Source organism: Octodon degus, unplaced genomic scaffold (genome assembly GCF_000260255.1).
Source record: "Octodon degus isolate 3935 unplaced genomic scaffold, OctDeg1.0 scaffold00019, whole genome shotgun sequence".
Classification (NCBI taxonomy): Eukaryota; Metazoa; Chordata; class Mammalia; order Rodentia; family Octodontidae; genus Octodon; species Octodon degus.
In genome coordinates this window covers 1,035,650-1,048,664 of record NW_004524595.1, presented here as the reverse complement: position 1 = coordinate 1,048,664, position 13,015 = coordinate 1,035,650, and the positions used below count along the sequence as shown (strand labels likewise).

The 13,015-nt window shown below is 42.3% G+C and overlaps 1 protein-coding gene across 1 annotated transcript in view; it reads right to left on the bottom strand.

Moving 5' to 3' along the window:
• Capn13 (calpain 13) overlaps positions 1–13,015 on the bottom strand; it is a 107,123-nt gene that overhangs the window by 82,785 nt on the left and 11,323 nt on the right. The window contains exon 2 of the mRNA XM_023711010.1: positions 5,771–6,006. Coding sequence (XP_023566778.1) covers positions 5,771–5,968 — 198 coding nt within the window. The 5' untranslated portion in view covers positions 5,969–6,006. The remainder of the gene's footprint in view (positions 1–5,770; positions 6,007–13,015) is intronic.

Genomic DNA, 13,015 nt, shown 5'->3' with positions numbered 1-13,015 from the left:
AAAAATTAAAATTAAAAAATCTGAGGTTTCTCTTTTGCACAAATAAGCTAGAAATCTGTGCCAGCCAATTGGAGATAGTTCATTCATTCATTCATTCATTCATTCATTCATTCATTCATCTATTCATCTGAATCCTAACAAATTTCCTTTTAGGTTGTCAGGTTCATGCAGGTAAAAGGCACTATGTGGGGTCTAGAGTCTTTCTTAGTTTACATCCAGAGTGCCTTTCCTAACCATGACACTTTGGACAAGTCATATTACTAGTCTGAACCTCATTTTTTCTATAAAATTAAAAAGCAAAGGACACAAAATAAGAGAAGACATATATCAAGCTCTGGAATGTACTTAGAAATGTAAATTTTGGTGATTGTGTAAAGTATCGACTAGAAACATGATGTTTAAAAAAAAAAGCACTAGAATGAAAAATGGCATGGGAAAATTGAGGTAAGATTTTGGATAAGGAGAGCAATGGGAAAAACCCAAAGGGCTACCAGATACCTCCACTTTTGATTCCTAGTGTGATTCTGCATGAGTCATTTCACTTCTGTTTGCCTCAGTTTCTCCCCACTCCCACAGACATCACAAGCTTGGAGCTTGCTAGAAATAGATAAGATACTCTTACTCTTTCTAAATAGAAATGTTATTAATGCCTCAAGACTATAAATATGGTCTCACATCTATTGCTCAGAACCTTGTGAGAAGAAAAATACCCCACCACTTTTGAAAAGAATCTTACATTTAAAAAATAACAAAGGGGGAAATAAAGACACTTCAGAATTTTTTAAATAGCCCCCTCTGCCTCCTCAGCACTTCCTGGGAGATGAAAGCCTGAAAAAGCATTTGTTGTTGGTCACTTACTACTGATGGCTTCTTTGGTCCCCAAAGAAGATAGAAATATCCACATCTTTCTTTAAGCAGCATCTCAGGCCCTACCTGATCTTTGCTAATACTTTCCTTCCCCCAAGTATGAATCTGACTCAATGAAGGCAACCTGTGTAATCTACGGTACTAGATATTATGATTTCTCCTTCCCAAGGTCTTGAGGGAAGTCATTATCCAAGAACAAGACAGATAGGCAGATTCTTTTGGGATATCATAGTATCTTACTAGGCATTATCTGAAAACACTTTTACTAAATAACTTGAACTGATCTAAACAAAAGTGCTCGGTAGAAAGCTTGGCATTTAATTAGCAGTCAGTGACAGTGTGGATAAAGCTGTCATTTGCTTGCTAGATTTGGTACTCTTTTCTCTTGCTTGTTAGATTGGTACTCTTTTCTCTTGTTCTATGTTCTACCAGCAGGTTTTGGAGGCATGAATAGGAGCTTTGGGCACCAGGATGTTTGGTGTGGTTTTTATCTGGTTCCTTTGAATCAACAGTAGTCCTGATGAGGTTATACGAATTTTGAAGTTACTGAGAATTTTCCATGGAGTTTTATGCTCTAAAATTGGGATAGTTCTAGGAAAACCAGCAAAGCTCCTTGTTTTGGCCCATATCTAGATGTCTCCCCCAAAGTCTCATATAGGTAGGGCTTTTCAGAGCTTGCTGGATCTAGGGCTAGTGATACTGGGATGAAGGGGGTTTAGTGCTAATATAGTCCACTGGTTACAATTAGCATAGTTCTGGGTGTGGCCGAATATATTTACTGAAGACAAGAAGCCCTACTTTGGATGAAGGGGGCACCCACCTAAAAGGCATCTAGCCTAGAAGGGATGAAAGGGAAAGGCAGGCTTACTGTTTGCTGCTTCTTGCCTACCATGCTATGGACTGTTTCTTCTCTGTGATGCTCCTCAGCCAGGACACCCTGCCTTGGAGCAAGCTGACTACAGACTGAAACCTCTACAAACTGTGAGCAGAAATAAACTTTGCCTTCTTTAACTTATGGGCATCTGGTATATCATCCTAACAATGAGAAAAGTAAGCAAGACCAAGACGTGGGTCATTGCTGTGATACTTGCTAGCCATGTGCTTCAGAAGCCATTGAAATGGATTTGGGGAAGATTTTAGAAAGGTTCAGGGTTGCTGATTGAAGAAGCAGTCCTGGAGTGCTGTAAAGCAAGCCTGATGGGAGATTCTGTTCAGCATTCAGAAGGCCAGAATGCTGACAGAAACGCTGCTGGTAAAGACCATTTCTATCATCTTTCAGTTAGGGACAAGGACTGCATTGGCTGTTAGACTCCAAACCATGTGTGTTATCCTTTGGCAGAAAATTTGTTTATATTTTGCTCATGTATAAGACCTTTCTAAGACTGAGCACTGTGGAATAATTAATCTGGCTGAGGAAATTTGAAGACAGTCTAATTTTGAGGCAGTGGCATAGCTGTTACTAGGAGTTTTAGCCAGATTTATGTTGAGAATCAAGAAAAGAGAGCCCAACAGGATGATTTAAAATATTTTGAGTTTGACCAGAAAGAAAATTTTGGTAAAGTTCTGGGCTGAAAAGATGGAGCAAGGAAGAACTTGGTTGCTGAGAAGGAAATAGGCAATAGAAAGGATGGCTAGAGGACATTATAAGAACCAGCGGGGCTCTGCCCTTTGCAGCCTCAAAATTGCATAGGTAAAAGATGTTGTTTTGAGAACAGAGCTCCAGAGCACCATATTCCAGAATGCTGGACTAGGAATTTGTTCCCAGAGATTGGGGACATAGTACTCAGAAGTTCAAGTACTTGGTTCCCATAGCCAAAAGAGAAGGAAAGCCTCAGCACCTTGCACACAGTGCTGATTTTAGTTGGATGCATAATGCAAGAGTTGTTGGGTCAGAAGGACTTCCATTCATATTTCAGAAGAAGGCCTGGGAGGATGGGCAGTGTGACCCTGAGAAGACCATGTGTGAATCTGTAAGAGTGAAGCCAAAGGCCCAGTGAAAACCCCAGGAGGGTGGAAAAGCCAGGAATGTGGACTGTCTGCATGGAGCAAGAAAATACAGCCCCAAGAGAAGCCATGAGAGCTGCAACCATCAGTGATGCTGTAGGGGTTGAACCACCTGATCCTTTTGGAGATCACGTCTTGCCACAGATCTCCCTGGATGCTGGACATGGACCTGTGGGACTAAATGTTCGCTATGCTAGATTTTGGACTTACTTTGGTCCCATTCCTTTCCATTCTTCTATTTGTACATTTTGGATTCAGAATGTTTATTTTGTGCCATTGATTGTTGGAAGTATTTATCTTTTTTTATTAATTTTATTGGGAAACAAATAGCAATGAGACAGTTTCACAACTAAGTAGTAGGACAGTTTTAATAATTAATACATTGCATATTGTTGTCTTTGTAGTGATTATTCATAGTATAAGATGCAGACCTCGTATCCTGTCCAAACACTATTAGTACAAATTTTACTTCTCATTGAATTAAGAGCAAGTAGTTGTATATCTATCCTAACTATTTTGTATATGCAGATAAAAAATGGCCCTCCATTTGTATCCCCTTTTCTGTTTAGTTTCATCAGAGATGGGTATTCCATTGCCATTTAAGTATTATTGGTACATGAATTCAGCAAAATATTCCAATGTAGTCCAATAGTTCATACTAGTAGTGGGTTATCCACAGGACTGGCAATGTCAGAAGTTGTTGACTTGAGCCTTTTACAGCTCAGCATAGTAATATGGCTTTACTTTTTATACCTCGTTTCTATACTTTTCTGCTGAATGGTTAAGATCAAGATAAAGCAAGACCTATATAACAAGAAATGTAACTTTTGTATCTGATAAGGTCAGTCAAATCCCCTCAGGATTTATCCTGAAACCCTGTACAGCAGTTTGTAGATCCTTTGTCAATGTCAGCCATGTGGATGAGTCACGGCCATTGCTTGACCAATTTGCTCTCTGTGAAAGCCTGAGAGAATGTTTTCTCTCCATGTGACTCTCCTTAGTCATACTCTACATCATTTTCCTCCCTAGCCCCATAATCTCCTTGATCAGAAAATTTGGGACACAACTAAGTTATAGGATTTTACAGTACAGGTTCTCCTATGTCCTGAGTCCTCACTTTAACTTTCTTTTCATTTGTGCAGAGGCTCAAAACTAATAGTTGGCCTTAAAGACTTTGGAAGACTATGGACTTGTACTTTCAACACTGCTGAAAAGGTTAGGATTCTGGCAACTCTTACAGATATACTAAATGACTTTTATATAAAGGGATGCACATTAGTCTCTTGGGGGCTAGGGGCAAAATGTTATGGCTTATATCTAAGGTTACCCCAAGCCTCATGTACTGATGGATAGGGCTTTGCAGAGTTTGCTGGATCTAGGGTGTGTGGTACTGGGATGAAGGGTGTGTGATAAAAAATTAATTCCCTGGTTGGAATTAGTATAGTTCTATGTGTGGTTGAATGGATTTACTGAAGATAGAAGTCCCACCCTGGGTGTGAGTGGCACCAGCCAAAAAGCTTCTAGCCTGCATGGGACAGAAGGGAAAGGCAGGCTTGCCGCCTTCTACTTGCTACTTCCTGCCCACTGTGCCAGGGGCCGTTAAAGACACTTCTCTTGAAATTAGTTGTTCAGATTACTAGATGTAAGCATGAAAAATTGGTCAAAAATTTTAAAAAAAGAAAACAACAAAATTGAAGCATTAACTGCTCCTTTCAATAGACCAGCAGAAATCAGCAGTACAATTATCCAAGCTAGTCTGTGTATATAGATATATATTCATTCTCTCTCTCTCTCCCTCCCTCCCTCCTTCGTTCTCTTTCTCCCTTCCTCCCTCTCTCCCTCCTTCCCTCCCTTCCTCCCTTTTCCCACATTCCCAGTTCTTCCTTCCCTTTGAATAGTTTCTTTCCCTTTCACAGTATCTATTGTACCTTTCAGATCCTGTTTACTCTTTCATGTTCTTACACTAGGGAGATAGTACGATGTTTACATGTGTGGGTCTGATTCATTTCACTTATGAGTATGATCTTTGGTTGCATCCATTTACCTATAAATGTCTCCAGTTTATCTTTCTTTATAGCTGAGAAATAGTCCATTGTATAAAAATACCACATCATTTTTATCCATTCCTCAATTTGTAGGCAACTGGGTTTTTTTCCCTAAGATTTAGCTATGACAAATTGTGTTGCTATAAACATAGATGTACACGTATTGCAAATTTAAAAGATGAACCAGCAAGCAAAAATCAAAGACACTTCCCTTGCCACAAAGTGTAGTCAGCAGCTGTCGGTGGGTACAGGGGAATCAATGATTTGAATGCAGCCTTGCAATGTCTTCCTAACTTTACAGTGGCTGCCTAAGACTCTTTTATGGGTGATCAAACCTTTATAAGATTGAGAGCATGAATATAAAACAGAAGGCAAGACAATTATTTGAATTCATCCCATAGTATAAATGACTGATATGATGTATTCCCTTTGAGTAAATTCTAACAGGAAAGGGGAATATAAAGACACTGACACCTAGAGACAATAAAGGTTGACAGGCTGACAGATGGGCTTGATTATGGGGGGGGAGACCCTAAAGACCAGCTATTTCATGGTCCCCATGGCTGTCCATCTTTTCTATGAGAGAACTGAGGCAGTGTAATCTAGTGGCAAGCTCAGTGTGAGGACTGGGCTGGACCCCAGGGGTCCAGATCCTACTCCTGGTTCAGGGATTTCCCATCCCACTGACAGATGCAATACTATAGCAGAGGGACTGGGTCAGTTTCGTTCTGCCTATAGTTTGGTTTGGGCCATCTCTGAGAATTGTCCTGGGCCTATCCTCCTTTCACTGGGGGATGTCATGTGGGGCTCTCCACAGGTCCCACAGCTGCCTGTTACCCAAAGGGCTCACCCACCTTCGGCCGCAGCCACTCCACACTGGAAAGGTTTTTTCCTTGGAGTAGTTTCTGGCCTATGGAAGAAGCTTCAGCAGGGAACGTCTCATCCACAAACCACTTTCTGTTGCTTAGGCAGTGGTTCCGCAAAGAGTTAAAGTCTTGATCCTTGAACTTGATGATGGAGGTCTCGGCTGGACGGTCTGGGTAATGCGCCATGACTATCCTTAGAGGACTGCCTCTGAGGTCCTTTCCTTCTGGAGAGAAAAAGGCACACTTTCATTGGTAAGCAGTCAAGTCCTGGCATCATGAGATGTAAGCCCCAGAAGGGCATGCTATTGTTCCCAGCTATTTATTTATTTATATTTTTAGGGAAGGGTCTCCAGGGTGTTTAGGGTCTTACTACTCGATCAGACTCATAGTGATTCGCCTGTTTACAGCCTCCCAAGTGCTGGGATTATGGGCCCACACCACCACGCCGTCTCAATTGCCATCTCAGTGGGCCCGGGGGGGCAGGGCTGGCACAGCAGGCCCAGGGATCAAACCCCTAGCCCCTGCACCTGCTTGCAGGTGCTTTAATCCACTGAAATATTTGGCCGGTCCTGTTCCCAACTTTTGTAAGTGGGGAAACAGAGACTCAAACCCTTGCTGTGCTGATGGCTGAGCCTGAACTAATCCCAACATCAGTTTAGTGTTCTGTCTGCCGTACTGAGTAGCTTCTTGGCATGCTATTTTGTAACCAAGAGCTCTGGGGGGATCTGTACATGTGATGCGCATTCACTGGGCACCGAACTTGTGCCTGGCACTATTCTGAACACTGGCAATCCAAACATAAATACTACATGATCTGTATTCTTTAGAGGCTTTTTAATCAAAGTAGGAAAGATGGGTTAGACATTTCAACAGAAATTATGCAGTTAAAATGGATATACAATCCTATGGACATAGTAAGAGGGTCTATGTGTTCTACAAACAGTCTGGGTTTACACTTCCATAGCAGTGACATTAAATTGGGCTTTGACAATTTGCCAGGTGGAGAATTGGGTTGGCAAAGTCATGAGTGTCGGAGGAAAGGAGAATGACCAGAGGGTTTGGTGAGGTTAGCAAATGTTGGAAGAGACGGCCAGAAAGACAGGTTGGAAGACTGGTCTGAAATGCTTTATATCCTACGAGCACTGCAGAGTGATGGAAGAGTTAGCGTCTTATCAGATCGTATGACTGTGATCCAGGGAGCAAGATGGGGCTGGAGGCTGTGGAGGATGGGCAGAGACTAGAAGCAGACAGGAGGCTATGAGACTGCTGCATTTGTCCATAGAAGAGACAGTCGCAAAGCATAAACAGTAATGATGGTGGAGGGGAGACATATCTCATAGGTAGAACCAATAGGATTTGATGTTGAACATGGGAGGAAGAAAAGGAAAAATCAAAGGCAGTGTGGTGAACAGGCACACACATTTGCTTTTGCTTCTACCACTTACCTATTGGTTCTATAAAAATGTGCTGGCATCTAAGGCTATGAACCTATTTATTTACTTGTATGGACCAAGCATACCAACCTCATAGGGTTCATTGCAACAATAAGGTTTGATCTAACACGTAAAGCAGAGTGGCTACAATATAGAAGGCATTCAATAAATGTGTGTCTAATTCTCTAAAGAGAAAGAAGGCTGAGATTCTTTTAGGCATCTACACGGAGGCAACTGATGCCATTTGCATCACCTCTTCCACCCCGGAGTCAGGCCTGGATCTGAATCCCAAATTCATTGTATGAATCAAAACCTCCTCAGGCCTTCTAGTAGGGCTTCTGAAGCTTCTCTGGCCAGCGCCTGCTTAGGTGGCACAAAAGACCCCCACGTCTGCATGTCCCACTCATGGCTTCACCACAGTGAGCACAGGATGAGAGAAGGATGTATATAAATGACTTATAAGGAGAGAACATGAGCTCAGAATCAAGATTTTGAACATTGGAAAAATATGTAACTTAAAATAGCTTAGCAATTATCTTGCAGTTGCCTGATAATGGTATGTGGCAAATTATTTGGGCAACACAAATTCAGAGCCAGAATATCACCTATTAAGTGTCATTGCACACACTTATTTGGAGGGAATTGCACAATTGCCTTCCGGACAAGATAGCAGTAATTTACATTTGAACTAATACATTGAATGATACAAAACTGGCATTTTTATGGATTAAAAATAGACATAATCAGATTCATATGGTTAACTTAAGCTAAACAGTGGTTAAATATGGGCTGTTTCATATGGCTTTAGCCTAATATGTGTATCTCTTCACTCTAGTTCTTGGAAAATAATAGACCAAACTGTTCAGTATGCCTTAGGACTCACAATAGGACTAGATAAAGAGCCACATCGAATTAAATAAATAGTGATAAAACTAAAATAACAGCAAGCCATCATTCAAGAGCAAGAATGCAGTGACAGAAACTACTTGTCAATTCAAGGTCAAGGTAAGGACACCTGGTAATGAAGAGTGGGAAAACTGTGGGTCTACCACCTGCACGTGTGCTTGGGGACAGTGGAGCTAACAGCACCGCCAAGCTTCCTACCTCTCAAATATTAGAGTATGTGATGGACTCCAACAAGCAGCTACTTTCATGAAACTTTATTTTTATGAGAACCAAACTGTGATTATTCTTAGTGGCACAATTTCAAGATTGCGAGGAAGAGGCCCTTTGCTGCACCTAAAGATAAAAATGTAAAGAATTTTGCTTAATTTTCCCATTAGAATCAGGTAAAATCCTTGCATGTGGGGGTCAGTTCCCAGCCTGCCTAGAGGGACTACACTGCCTACCCCTGGGTAGCTGGTTGGTCAGACTTTAGGAATCCCGCATAAGGCTCACTTTCACCATTCGTGAGATGGCGATGAAGACATTACACATAGGGCTGGTGTGGGACTCAGGTGAAGCCTTGCCTGCAGGATGCTTGGCACAGTGACTGGTAAATAGAAAGCAGGTGACACATACTCATTGTTAGCATGACTATCACAATCCTTTGTTAGTGTGGAAGGGCTGGGTAGAGGCCTGGCACACTCAAGGACTTGCTCAAACCTATAGACAGCACGGGCTCAGGGGTGCTGCCGGGGGGAAGCACGGTAGAGGCCACCATCCAGTGTGCTGGCTGCTCAGTGGTTGCTCAGGCCCAGGTGGGAAGAGAAAGGTGCTAAGAAGGTGCAGCAGCTCTGCCTCTGTGGCTGGAGGAAGCGGCTTTTCTGGGTGGTGGGGGACCGAGAGGAACAGAGAAGGGAGGCAGGTGGGGAAGCTTCCTAGGCCTACACACACACACACACACACACACACACACACACAAAAGGAAAGAAAAGAAAAGAAAAACAAATTGAAAAAGAAAAGAATTAGACAGATGAAGGCCTACCTGACGTTCAGGCTAAAGTCTGTCTTGCTGTAAGGTATTTCTTGGAGGTGGCAAGAAAGTGACACAGGAGGAGTTGACATGGTGCTGACACCAAGTTCTTCGTGTGAGTAGCTTCAGGAGCAGGAAGAAAGTGTACTTGGGGCTATGGACCTTTGCAGTTCCTCGGTGAACACAGGATGAGAGATTGGAACTAATTACATTTGAACTAATACATTGAACTACACAAAACTGGCATTTTTATGGATTAAAAATAGTGAGATATAGTCAGATTCATATAATTAAGGAACAAGCTGAATGCAGGATCTCACAATTCCTCTCTGAGGGAGGGTCTGTCTTAGTCCATTCAGGCTGCTAATAGAACATGACAGACCAGGGAGTTGTGGCAAACCTGTGGCAGTGTGATGCAGCGGTCACTCAGAGCCCTCTCTGTTGGCACCCAAGCCACATCATCCCAGCAGCAGAATATCAGATAACAGTTGGGTTTTTTTCTAAACTAAAGCCACAGTACTAAGATTTAGTCACAGTGTGGACACTTCATGGTGCAGAAGTGGGCTTTGGGGTGCAGCTCGGATCCTTGAGCTCTAAAGGTCTGCCATCACTGCACTGCGGGATTCCACAACAGAATTCATTTTCTCAAAGTTCTTTCTAGGCATCTAAGAAAAGTCTGAGCCTGGTCAGGTTTTTGTGTCCTCACAGGATTGGGTGTGCTAGTCAGATTTCCCACTAGTGGGACATAATACCAACTCTCGCAAGTTAAAGGAGAGGTTTAATTTGGCTCACGGTTTCAGAGGGTTCCATTCATGGTCACTTGGTTCCAAGGGAGGAATAGCATGGCAAAAGAGCAGGCAGAGCAAAACTGCTTAGTTCATGGTGGCTGTGTAGCCGAGCAGGGGAACAGTGCCAAACAGGAGCAGGTCAGGGACCGTATGTAGTAACCCAAGGTCTTGTCTCCCTGACTCACCCAGAAACACACACGGAGAGCGCTTCCTAATCTACTGGGAATTTACTAACCCAGTGGCATTGACACATCAGCCTGCAAGATCACATGGAAGGGAGAGAGAAGGAGAGAAAAGAGAGAAGGCAGACACAGAAAGCCTGAGATTGTCCCCTCTTCTTACCCTTCATGTCCTACTATTATGACATCTTTGAACCTTCATTCCATCTTAAAGACTCTATCTGCAGGAATAGGCACACTGAGGGCTGGGGCTTCATATAAATTTAGGGGCAAACATGGTTCAGGCCACAGCAGTGACTAACTTCAGGCTGACCCAACAGCTCTCTCGGTTCTGGCTATGGATTCCAGGGAGTATGCAGATCGAAGGGGGAGCTGGGACATAGCAACGAGGACTTCGAAATCCAGAGGGAGGAGACTGGTGGACACGAGGGGAAAAAGAGTCCAGCACCTAACTGCTGAGGAAATAAATGTCACTTGCATTGATGGAAAGATAAGGAGGACCGCTTAATGGTAGAAATGGCTTAGATACTTACTGATACTTGCAGCAACATAGATAAATCTCAAAAACCATTATTCAGCATGGAAGAAGCCCATAAAAACAGAGTACATGTTGTATGATTTAATTTATATAAATTCTTAGGAATGCAAATGAATGGGACCTTAGAGACAAAAGTTTAGTGGTTTTTCAGAGATGGGGTGAAAGGAGGAGTAGGTTCCAAAGTATTGTGAGAAAACTTTGGGGGATGATTTGAGTGAATATATATATATATATTCATCAAAGCCTACACTTTATTTTTTTTTTCTTTTCATTCATGTATTCGGTACAGAGTCTCACTACATAGCTTGGATTTGTAGTGATCCCCCTGTTTTCAGCCTCCCCAGCACTGGGATTATAGGCATGTACCACCATGCCTGAACTACTCAGTCATTGGCTTAATGCACCCTGGGGAAGGGGCCGCGTGGCATGAGGGACTGGGGATAGAACTCTGGTTCCTGCACTTGCCAAAGCAGGAATTTAGTCTGCTGAGTTATCTCGCTGGCCTGAAAGCCTACACTTTAAATATGTGCTATTTATTTATTTAGTTAGTTAGTTAGTTATTTCAGTACTGGGGATTGAACTCAGGGCCCTGCGCTGGTCAGGCAAGCGCTCTTTCTACTGAGTTATCTTCCCAGGCCTAAAGCAATTTTTTTTCTAGCATAGGCTGGCTGCTTTAAGGGTGGGTCTGGTGTAGCTTGTGGAGCTGGGGATCAAATCATGGTCCCCTGGGCCTGACTGGGTTTGCCCAAGCAGGTGCTTTAAACAACTGAGCTAACCCACAAGTCCCAATATGTACCATTTTGTACGTTAAACACACCTAAAGAAAAAGTTGTTTAAAAAAATAAATGCTATCCAGAGCTTATATAATGTTTAGCAACTTGTCTTTTTTAGCTCCACCAAAATAGTTGAATTTTATTCACTTTGATTGCTGTATAACATGTCAGCTTTTTACCATTTATTTAGATATTTTCTCTCAATGGATATTTGATATTCTCTTCCTCTTGGTTTTAATAAAAATTATTCCATAAATATTTCTGGGCACACCTCTCAATAACCATGTGCTAGAACATCTCCAGCTCCTATTTCTAGGAGTGGAATTTCTGGGTTAGAGAATACACACCTCAAGTCCGCCTGCTATGGCTGGTGTCTAGATGCGCCCCCCAACCACCGAAAGCCTCATGCACTCGAGGATGGGGCATTTTGCAGGAGGCTGGATCTCGGGTGTGTGATGCTGCGATGGAGGGTTTCCCGCCCTGAGTGTGGGACAGAAGGCCGCCGCTGCTGCTGACGATTCGCTATTGTACCCCATTGCTGCCTTCTGCCTGCCGGGGCTATTTCTCCTCTGTGGTGCCCTCTGCCGCGCCGTCCTGCCTTGGAGCCAGCCGTCTGTGAAGTGAAGCCTCTGTGAACTGTGAGCTGACATAAACTTCTCGCTCCTAACTTTGGGATAGATGATTTATCGCAGCAACAAGAAAAGTAACTAAGACAATGCCCAGTTGTTTTCCAAGGTTGTTTCCATGTAGACTCTCACCAGCACTGTAAGGAACTTCCTGTTGCTATAGATCCTCAGTAACTATTGGTATTGGCAAGCTTCTTATTTGTATCTGTCTAGAGGAAGTAAATGGCTGGCCCTAGTAATCTTAATTTGTTTCCCTGATTACTGGTAAGATTGAGCATCTTTCAACATGTTTCTCTTCCATTCATGTTCTCCCTCTTGGGAAATGAATATTCATATCTCATGCCCATTTGTCTACTGGGTTGTCTTTTTTTTTTATTGATTTGTTGGAATTCTTTACTGACTCTGGACATCCATCTTTTGTGGGTAATATATATATACTGCAATATCTTCTCCCAATTTGTGGCTTATCTTAATGTTTCACCAGGGCTTTTGCAGAACACAGGTATTCTTTACATAAATAGAAACATATTGCTAATGTTTGCTTACACATATAATTTTTATAAATTGAGCCAACTGTTAATTATTATGGAAATCTAATATAAGAAACTTTGTGAGAAAGTCTCTTTTTACAATAAAGTTTTGTTTGTAACTAACGAATACTATTGTTTTCCCAACGTACTGAGTTAAAGATTTTTTATAGTTCTCTACCAACAGATGAATAGATAAAGAAAAGGTGATGTCTATGTACTCTGCCACAAAAATAATCTTGAGTTGTTTGTAGGTAAATGGGTATACCTTGAGACCACAATTTTAAGTGAAATAAGTAAGACACATGTTTAAATACTGCATTCTCCTGTGTGACAAACCCTAACAGTAAACAAAGAGAAAAATGTGGACTAGATATTGGGAAGTAGGAAGAACACATTTAAGTAGGAAGGGGATGGAAGGAGGGGCTGGGGGAAGGAAAGGAGGAGAAAAAGG